The sequence below is a fragment of the Monopterus albus genome, unplaced genomic scaffold, assembly GCF_001952655.1.
Source record: "Monopterus albus unplaced genomic scaffold, M_albus_1.0 scaffold267.1, whole genome shotgun sequence".
Classification (NCBI taxonomy): Eukaryota; Metazoa; Chordata; class Actinopteri; order Synbranchiformes; family Synbranchidae; genus Monopterus; species Monopterus albus.
This window is the reverse complement of record NW_018128147.1, coordinates 439,188-450,317: the sequence shown is the minus strand read 5'-3', so window position 1 is coordinate 450,317 and position 11,130 is coordinate 439,188. Positions and strand designations below refer to the sequence as shown.

At 39.0% G+C, this 11,130-nt stretch overlaps 1 protein-coding gene across 11 annotated transcripts in view; it reads right to left on the bottom strand.

The window, feature by feature from the left end:
* Positions 1–11,130, bottom strand: part of LOC109972718 (phosphatidylinositol-binding clathrin assembly protein-like) — a 99,407-nt gene that overhangs the window by 34,692 nt on the left and 53,585 nt on the right. For 4 of the 11 annotated variants that reach the window (XM_020621779.1, XM_020621785.1, XM_020621788.1 and 1 more), the window contains 4 exons: positions 10,228–10,308; positions 7,004–7,105; positions 3,873–4,001; positions 3,122–3,152 (listed from right to left, as the gene is read on the bottom strand). In XM_020621779.1, the coding sequence (XP_020477435.1) occupies positions 3,122–3,152; positions 3,873–4,001; positions 7,004–7,105; positions 10,228–10,308 (343 nt within the window). Of the gene's footprint in view, positions 1–3,117; positions 3,153–3,872; positions 4,002–7,003; positions 7,106–10,227; positions 10,309–11,130 lie in introns of those variants that run through there. The other 7 variants (XM_020621783.1, XM_020621790.1, XM_020621784.1 and 4 more) reach the window with 5 other exon arrangements.

Here is an 11,130-nt window from a genome sequence, read left to right as displayed (position 1 = left end):
TACTTGATGCAGCTTCATCACATCTTCTGTGAGTGGGATCATTTTTGTTCCATCTGTCCTCTTCTAAGTTTGTTCATGCACGGCGTGACACAAAGAGGTCCCATTCTGCTGCCACTAAGTCCAAGAAGCTCTTTACTCTGCCTGCAGCTGCATCATTTTCAGCCTTTATATGATCCCCAATCACAATGTCACATACTGCCTTCAGCGAGTGTCCTAACTTCAAAGCAAGAGATGGTGTGTTATATCTGTACTTGGAGCTGGTGAACCCAGAGGCTTGTTTTGCTGCTTGCACAGCTAAAGAAAATTTAGGTGGGACAAAAACATCTTGCAGCATCTCAACTCCGCAGTAAAGGGACTTGGCAGCAAGTAAAAATCTACCCAACTCTCTCATCTTTTGACTGACATGACCATCTTTTGATCGATCACTCCCGTGTTTCTCCAGCAGTCTATCTCCAAATACACATGTGAGAGGGTCATGTCTTAATTCAAGGGACACCTTGTCAATTACCATTCTCTTAACAATGTTTGAGCATCTTTCTGATGGCTGTCCTTTGTATGGAAGGAGAGCTGAGGCAGCAGCTTGAACTCTTCTTTTTTTCTGGGATTTAACTTCTGACTCGAACATTGCTCTGCGACACCATTTCTCATGTTTCCATAGTTCATCTTTTATGAAGAACCCATAGCAAATGTTGCATGGCAAATAATCTTCTGCATTTGCATGTTTTGATGGCTGTCTATAGGTTACTATCTCGCCCTCACCCTTCTGCAACACCTCAATGTTATGATAATAATTTCCCTTCCTACGAAGTTGCTCAAATGTTTGGCGACACTTCTTTGATGTTGATGGAAGACACATTGCTACTTGCATTTGGTTACGAGCTCGCCCTCGCCTTTCTGCAACACCTCAATGTTATGGCAATAATTTCCCTTCCTATGAAGTTGCTCAAATGTTTGGCGACACTTCTTTGATGTTGATGGAAGACACATTGCTAGGGCCACTTCTGTTTCACTGCTGTGTTTCCGCCTCAGATTCCATGGCATTTTACTTTGTGTTTTTTTTTGCAGCATACACAGTAATGATGCTTGTCCCACTTTCTTTGAACCTTGTGGCAAGTTTTCACTGTAACCACTGTCCTACCCTCATCCTCATTGTCGCCGCTGTCATCAGGATTCCCATCATTGCTGTTTGTGTTGCAGGGGTCTTCTTCAGATGATGGGATATATTCACTTTCCAGGTCAGGAATGGATTCTGACAGAGTTTAAATAGCTTTAACTTGTGAGCCTCTATTTAAAGAAATAACTCAAAGCAAACATTAGCTTAATAGCTTCACAAATACTAATGCTGGAGAATGAGCCAGAGGACTAAACCAGAATTTAGTTTCAAACCAAAACAACTAACTAACTTCATAAATCTTACCTGGATAATTTGCAGGTTTTTTCCCCATCATCTAATTCAGCTTTCACAGTTCTCTCCTCGTCGTATCTCTCAGCACAACGATAGTGGTGCTACCGCAGTCTCCACAGAGTTGAGGCATTGATTTAATGCAACATTAACTGAAGGTGAGCCTCAAGCTCCAGGTGTTATAAATATTGCTTGATTCCCGCCCACTTCTAAGCTGCCCTGTCTGCACCCTTTTAAAGACACAGCAGTATTGCATGAATTCAGCTTAAGCAGTATTTAATCAGAGCATGATACTTTTAGAGCACAAGCTGGCACACATTTTTCTGACTTTACTCTCTGTATGTGGACATCTTCTGAAACTTAGACAGATCATTCTTTAGGATGAAAGGAGCCTATCCTAGCATTTTCCTTATGTGGACCACCCAAAAGGTCCACACAAGAAAGGTGTTCCGTCAGGGGTTGGTTTGCATAACTATATAAAGACACACACACACACACACACACAACCCTACTTGTTTTACCTACTTTGTGGGGAAATGTTCACATCTTAATAAGTTCAGTATACTTTCAGCTAGAAATGCCATTCTAGTATCAAAATGTCCAGGTTTTTCAGGACATTATCATGTATATTCAACTTTTTTACAACTTTCACACTTTTGAAAATATTCAGCATTTATTCTGACAGTTTTGCCCCAGTCAAATGAATGGGGAAATTCAACTTCAGCATAATTTCAGCTATCAAAATGTTCAGCTCTTCAAGGACATTCATGCTTCTATTCACAGTTTTTCTAAACTTCATACTTTTGAAATATTTAGCTTTATTTTGAAAGTTCTGCCCCATTCAAATGAATGGGAAAATTCTACTTCAGCATACTTTCAGCTATTTCAGGTATCAAAATGTTCAGCTCTTCAAGGACACTGATGCTTCGGAAGGGTGTACTTTTATTTTCCCACCTAGTTTCTGAATGCTGGTTTACTTTTGGGAAAGTCATATAGTGAAATCTTTTTTTTTTGTTGTCACCAGAGGTTATTTTATTTGTTTATAGAATTTGGTGAGGTCTATACAACACAGAATGTGAAGGCATGTTATGCTGTGTTGAATGTTGGGATGTGCATGGCACTTTGGGAGAGAGGTGCTACATTTACCTGCACGCATTTTTGTTTTGTTTGGCTAAAAAGTTCCTTTAATCATTCAGATCTCAATTTACTGACTGTGACCATTCAGAATGGATAACCTTAGCCGACTGTAGCCAACTCGTAGTGGACCTAGAGATCCCACTGACAAAAGTGAAAGACTGAAAAATGATCTCATACCCTGATCTCAGCTCTTGGTTTGGGAGCTAACACTAGCTAGCAGCTGTCGGCAGAACAAACAAACACTGTATTTGAAACACTGTCCTGTCTGTGCTCAAACTGAACATTAAAGTGGAAGTTTGGATGTAGCTGAAGCACCCGATAATGTATGTAGCTGTATGGGAGAATATAGATATATATTTTTTTAACTGTATGATAGATAATGAGTGTGATCCCCCCCCTCCAAATGGTGCATTTACCCAAAATTTAACACAGTGTGACAACAACTTCACATTCTCTATTGTTTTTTAGCCCCTGATGAATAAAAACATAGAACTGAAGGAGGGTGTACTTTTTCTTTACAGTGACTGTATGCCAGCCTGTCATATCAGGGACATGAGGGTATTGTTAGTTGAGTGCACTTACTTCTTTGCTGTGCCGTTACCAATTCCAAGATCTAAAGAGGACAGAAGCAAAGTAATCAATACATGGTCACAAAAAACAATACCCGTAATTTACACAAGACAATGTAGAAAAAATATTATGAAAATATTTATGCAAATCTGACATACACTGATCAGGCATAATATGACCACCTGTACATCTGTATGCACTTCAATGCAACAGTTCTGATTTAGCATTTATGTTTATGACACTCAAAATCTTTCAGTTTTTGGTGAGATTGTCATAAATGTATAAATTCTGTTTTAAGTTCATTATTGAGGTTCTAGTTAAAGGTGGTGTTGTACTGGACTACATTATATTCAGAGGTGTTCCTAATATTCTGCCCCTCTCACATATGTCAATGGGCAGGATAAAAACATAGAGACACCTCTGAACATAATGTAGTCCAGTACAAGACCACCTTTAACTGTTACCTCACTATTAAACATATAATTGAATTTATACATTTATGACAATCTTACCAAAAAATGAAACATTTTGATCTTCATAAACATAAATGTTAAGGCAGAAGTGTTGCACTGAAGTGCACACAATTGTACAGGTGGTCATAATGTTATGCCTGATCGATGTGCTTTACGTATACATTTTTTATTTTGATGCTATGATTTTGTCAGTTATACTATTCTTTACTGCTACTGTTAGGTACAAATATTACATCATCAAATAATCTGCTTTTAGTACAATGTTCAGTGTCTCAAAAGAGGGTGCTTACTGCCAACAAGATTGGCCAGGGAGGAGTCTAGATCATTGGACACCAGTTTGTTGGGCTGCTGGCTGTTCGGGGTCATGTCTTCATTGGGTGCAGACGCCACTGTGGGTTTGAGGATGCCACCTAAAACATCTTAATTAAAAGGGGGCAGGATGAAGGAAAAGGAGGGGAAGAGGGTTGGGGGACCCAGAACAGTTGAAGACACAATACAACAGACAATAACAAAACAACACACCAAGACAAACATATAACACCACATAAAATGCACACACATAGAGAGAGGATGTTGAGCACGGATGAAAAAGTAAACATGGCGCACAGAACCCCACCCTATCAAGCCAGTACTGTGTGAGAGGAGTACATGTTGAGTCAACTCACCCAGTCATGCATATGCCATGCAAAAAGCCAAGGCCCCAGGAAGTGTGTTTAACCCAAGAACAAGGGAAAAGAGAAAGATGTTGTGAGATTGTGAGCAGCCTAAAATCCAGTGAGGGTGTACAGACAAGTGTGTAAGAGATTTATGGTTCTAAACGCAGCACTCAGAATCAATGTATTCTTGCCAAACTAATAATGATACCTTGGCATAATTACAATAATGAGGCAAAGGGTGAAATAGTTGTAAACCTCAATCCAGTGGTAATGTTAGTGACAGTGTTTATCAAAATTAAGACCAAATTCTCAGTTTGTGATTTCCTTAAAACCCAGTTACACCTAACCTACATAATGTATATTTTGATTTTAAAACATACACACAACAGACTGAAGTATTTAAAAACCGCAAATCAATCTGTGATCTTTAGAGCCCATGACTTATCAGTGCATACTGAAAAACACTGATGAGAAGGCAAATGCACTAGGCACATGAGGAAATATGTAAAGCTAAAGACTTTATGTGCTCAGTAGTATATTTCAGAAAGGGCTACCTCCCAGCTATGCCTGTCTTATAATTACAGTATGCAATGGGAAGATAACACAATCTAATTCATGATCAGAAAATATTTTTCTGACCTTAAGGAAACTCTAATTGCTGTGATTTTTGGATGCTACATGACTAACTGGGTTTAATCAGGCATGATTAATATTCCAAGTGTAGTTAGCATATGCAGACGCTGACACGACAGGAAAAATATCTGTTAGAGGTTCCACTGAGCATGTTTATGAAGGAGGAATGGGCAGTCATGTCAATTAGAAGTCAAATCACTTGATCAAAGAAAACCTGAATTCACCAGAGTGCAGGGTTAACACGGCTATTTGAAAACCTGAATTGAAATAAATTGCTTAATGGCCAATAAAAAATGGTCTATTTTAATAATAAAAAGAAATAACATAAAAACACTGTACATAAACCTTCAATGATTGGCCAATACATACAGATGTTCTCACTAAGCCAATGCAAAGGTTTTCTTTAAAAAGCCCATGGCATGATTTTCCTTGTTTTCTGATGTATCTACAATGTTCCAATGATGAATCATCATCCTAGACCCGACCTAAAGCTAAAAAAATTTGGTGTACGCATGTTGTAGTATTTTTATGCAGAAGCAACTGGGTTTTTATACACGTCTCCAAACTCTTGCTTGCGAGACTTTTTTTCTAACAAAATAAAATATTTCGTGATGATACAAGGATTTCCTTGAATGGGCGTAAACTCCAGGCTCTTGCGCGTTCATGTGAGCTTGCCTGACATCCACCGGTGCCCCCACCATATTAGAAAAATGTTATGTCGCCTTGTTTGTTATGTATATTTCAATAATCCATAATGGAAAAGGGAGAAAAAAAACAAAAAAAAAACAAAAGACATTCACTGATGCCATTTTAAAAGGTGAATTTTTCAACTGCACCCAGTTTTGTGGATATATTTTCCCTCCTGCTGTCTGCATTGTGATCAGTGGATGTGGAGAAAAATACAAGGCCTGGGGTTACTGCATGTGGAATGTTCCTCTACAGGGACTCACTGTTTTACCTGACCAAGTCCAACCTACCACCAGCCGGCCAGTGAAGCCCCCATAGCAGTGAATGATCAGCTCATCAACACTGGATTCCCCCGGAGCACAGTACCTGTTTGTTTTGACTGCTTGAGGCCAGTGTGTCTGCTGCATGTAATGTGTTGCTGGTTAATGAGCAGCTTAACGACCCATGACGTTATTGTCGGTGCTACGTTACCTGTCAGAATTAATTTCACTACTTTGGGACTGTATTTGGTCATGTGGGGGAAGACGCAGTGACAATCGGTTGGATTTACTGACCTTGGAGCTACATGAAAGGGAGTGATGTTTCCACTGCTCAGTGGGACTTAACGGTAAGTTAAAAAACAAACAAAAACACCCCACAGGTTGCGCGTCTGTTAATGCCTTGTTTCTGTAACGTTAGAATTGTTGTAAGGCTAGAGAAGTTACTATGTCTGCATTATGCCAGTTAAAATATGGGGTTTCTCAGTTACCCACTTTGTTTAGACTGTTACGCATCTTTTTTTAGCAGTACATATACCGTTGTTTACCTATCTATGGAGGAGACATTCAGATTAACTAATGCTGTTGTGGTTTGTTGTGCCGTGCACTTTCGACAACACCAGCAGCAGGAAGTATGCGGGTTCACCAACCATCCTCTCATTTTTAGGAAAAGGGCTCTGGTTTTATCGCTCTGAAATTACAGACTCTTTGGAGTTACAAGGGGTACAAAACTAATCTAGAGGTACTCAAGATTAAACATTAAATGGCTAGAAATGAGCAAACACGGGCTCTTTAACACATTATTTTTCAATGGGACACTTCAAAACAGACCAATGCAAACCCTGCATAAATGCAAACAAACCATTTCAGGCTCAGCCACTTTAATTTTGGTGGTTAAAAAAAATCTCTTCTCATCAATTTGTCCACAAAAGAAATAAACTAATGAAGAGCCACTGCCACAAGATACTGTAGCTGGGGATTTTCTACTCATAATAAGAAAAGTCACTTAATCTGATGAAGTATTTCTCTTTGGTTTGGCACACTGATCTTCCTTAGCCTCCACATGACTCAGTGAATGTGCAATCTGTCCGCCAAACCTCCAGCAGGAGCACGAGGCCTGCTCACTTCTTAAAAGCAATGGGAATTAAAAAATGTTGTGTCAGTGTATGTAGGAGCACACACACTTACCCGCAGAATCCAGGTTGTTGACATTGGTGTTGCTGCCAAATACTGAGTCAAAGTCGATGCTAAGGCCTTGACAGTTCTGAGGTGTTGGGGAGGCTGTAAACCCTGGTGAGGCCAAAAGAAAGTCAACTGTCAAGACCCAAATAGTGATACTATACCTCTGGTCCTCCTAACAGCCAAAAGGAGGTAGAAAACATAAAATACTTTGTCTTTTAGAACCAGTGATATGCTTACAAACCACTTGCTTTTCAGTCTAAAAATCTCTGACATTTGGAAACTTCCATTTACATTTTGGAAAACAGAAAAAACATGATTTACTTTTGCTATTCAACTTTAAAAACTATGATATTTACAATATTTAGTGTCTCCTTTATGCCCAAATATACCATTACATCTACAATAATGACAAATCAGTCAAACCATTGCCTGATCATGTTTTTATAAAGCTGTTCACTTTTAGATGACAGTCTGAACTTGTTAGTTTAATCTGCCATTAGATGCTACCATAAAGCAACAATCCTGACCAGTGCTGTGGATTCATGTTGATTAATTACAGAATACTTTTGTTTAGTAACTAGGGCAAAGGTTAAGGTTGACAGTACAGTAGAACCTCGGATTGCGAGTAGCCCGTTTTGCGAGTGTTTTGCAAGATGAGCAAAAAAAGTTTGATTTGATATACAAGCTTGGTCTCACAATACGAGTAGTACGTACGCTTTGTCTGCCGAGCGTCATATGACGTACATTGCAACTGAGCTGATGGTTCTCGCACTTCACTCGTATAGTCAATATCTGTACTGCAACAATGGCCCCTCACGCCAGCCACGATTCTTTTCAAAGGTAAAATGCAGGTTAATTAGTTTCATTTTTACTTTATACTCCATTTTGTATTACTGTAATCATTTTTATATGGATAAGTGGGTGTGGAACGAATCATCTGAGTTTCCATGATGTCTTATGGGTAAATTCACTTTGATATACGAGTGCTTTGGATTACGAGCACATTACCGGAAGGAATTATACTCGCAATCCAAGGTACAATATACTGTCTTTATATATTGACTTTTCAAAAGACCTGTCTATTTTTTTTCTATATAAGCTCACACACCAGTGGTGTTTTTACATAGCTCAGTGCCTCAGGACACTTCTTACTTCCCAATGTCCACTTACTCTCTCACACAAGGCTGAACAATTTAGAAAAAAAATCTAATTGTAATAGGCAGTTTTATTCACTGCAAACAAACTTCACTATGAATGACAGAGGATGAACCCAACATCCTCATACATGCACTGGTGGTGCTGAGAACGGGTTTACTGCTGTTCAGTTTGCTTTGTACTCAACTGTACTTCTAGTTTTCACTTTCATTTTTGGCTGTAGGCTAGAGAGTGTGAGACAGAATTCAAACTGGACAGCACAGCAGTAAATACAGAACAGGCATATTTTCTTTTCTTTCTTCATTCATCAAATTCTGCTGATCTGAGCTCATCACAGACTTTGAGTAGTAATTTCTGATGGAACCAGAGAAGAAAACTAAGCTATACCAACATCACCCTGATAAATAAACTCAGACTAGCTTCCTTCTGAGTCCTTTATGCTGTAAAACTTGACTGCTGTTTGTACTGGGCTCACTGGAGCTATGGTCCAGGTACAGAGGATTTACTCTGTTGTCTGCACAGTTATTTCTGTAGATGCATTGAACTATTTTAAGCGTTTAACTTTTTTTAAAAAGCTTTTTTCTCTTCCACATTTTACATTTTTAAACTGTGTTATTCAAGTAAAGTGAGTCATCAACAGTCACTGCTTCAGTGTTTAATGATGATAATAGTACAAACAGCCACAGGACAGAACCAGTGCAGTTAGTGGAGGGGAGCCCAGGTGAGGAAGGCAACACGCAGTGGGCTCTGCTGCTCTACACGTGTAGAGACGACAGCCTGTCTTTAGCCCTCTGATCTCACAGCTTTTCTAAACTGGTTTAGTTTTACTTAGTATGATGATGACTTTGCCATTGTAGACCATCAATTTAAGCATTATAATTATAAACTCTCATATAGCCAATAAGGAACAAAGAGAGCATTGTATTTATCAAAATGGATGATCCTGTATTAAAAGAGACAGGTGACAACTGTAGTTGTGGGGTTTTAAATGTTGGAATAATTCTGTGGTGTTGCTTCACCGTTGCTACCTTAGCCAGGAACAGTCAGTACATTACCTGTTCCAGACGACCAATGTACTGTTCGGGGGCGGGGGGGATTTGTGCCTCATATTGTCACTACCTTAGCCAGGCATGCTTAGCATGTTTCTGTCATGCATCCTCTCGTCTAAAATTAAAATAGCGTCAAATAACCAACATACTGTTTTGCTTTGTCATTTATGTTAAGTCAAGATTTTTATTTTTATTTGCCATTTATGCATAAACTGACAGTCTAGGCATATAGGAATTCTTGTGCAGCTCTCCTTTGGAGTCAGGTAAGGAATCAAAACCCATAAAGAACATTAGTCTTAAAATAAAACGTTACATAAAGGCAACAAATTATTAAAAACCGCAACACACAAAAATAGGGTAATAATTTGTTAGTGTTGTCTCTTGATTGTTGTTGCTGATGTTTGATTTTGCTTCTGCTGTGGCTATTTTCAGAGCAGCTATCAGCACCAAAATGAAATTTACTGGTGTATTTTTCTACATCCACTCTCATTTACTTCAGGGGGGTTTCACAAGGCCTGCGAAGGAGGGCAGAGTATGTGCGCCTGAAGCCTGTGGGGACATTACTTGGATTGTTTAGTATATGTAGTGCTTAAAAAAAGCATTTTAATAGTTTAAATTTCAGAATTTGCCATTTGAAAATCATGTACTGTTACATTGCAATTTCAATTTGAAAGCCATTAATCATTCAGTCCTATCTCACATTAACAACCGCAACACAACATGTCCTGGTTACTGCTGCTTTACTACTAGGCTCTATACAGGTGACCACTGATGTATGTTGTTAGAATAATCTAAAGATTATTGCAGGCACATGGAAATCCAAACTCCAACATTCACCATCTGTTTTAGATCATGGACATATTTTTTTGATCACTAATTTTGCTGAAAAAAAAAAAAAACAACAACAACAAAACTTCATGTCCAAAAGAAATATACAACACAAAACAGAAGAAAGGTATATCAGACATATTAGGCTGGATTTCGGAGGAGGACCTGTCTCACCTTGATGAACCCTGGGGGACCTACCTCTGTATAGACCAGCTACAGCAGAGGGCTCAGAATGGAAAAGAGGAGTGGTGTTGTAAGGGCTTGGCCCACAGAAGGAGTCTGACACACAGCAACATCAGCAGAAGGCAAAGGACCAGACAGAGACAGAAGGAGAAGGAGGAGGAGGGGAAAAGAATATGTAGATATGAGACCAGAAAGAATACAGCAGTTGGAGGAGCACTAAGGAAGCCAAGCTTCGGTCTTTAGCAGAAGGGGGATTTGCAGGACAAATGCGGAGGAAGCCAGCACTCATCACATGGCTAGAATAAATACAGGGCAAAATTAAGAGGCAAATGTTGGGTAAAATTATTAACAAAGTCATACTTTAAGGTTGATTCTAACATTTGATCGAATTAAGAACTTAATCAGTAGAAGATTAACATTATGCTTGTTGATTAGTCAACCTGTGTGTTCACTTTGTTTGCGTATGATTATTCTATCATAGTTAAGATTTAGTTTATAGCACACATAAGTTTACCTACTTTAATTTTACAGTTATGTTTATGTAGTTACATGTCACCTTATGTGTTCACTGAATCACTGGTCAGTATTTACTGTGTCAGTCAACTGGAGCACTGATTAACATCAAAAGGGGGACTGGTTCACTAAAACACTGAATTTCATTAGGTTTACAGCTTTGACAAGGAGGGTCCACAGATACTTTATTATCACCACCTGGCTGAAGAGGCCAGGGAATTTGGGGTCACTGGGACACCAAGGGTAATAAACAAGAGATTAGATCTAAAAGCCAGCAAAAGGGACCAACTTCAAAAGACAGGGCAATATACACACACACAGGCAGAGAAGTTTTATTGGAACAGGGGGGTAGTGCCAAAAGTCTTTTAGTAACAAAGAAAGAAGTGAGTGTAGGAATTTAGACAG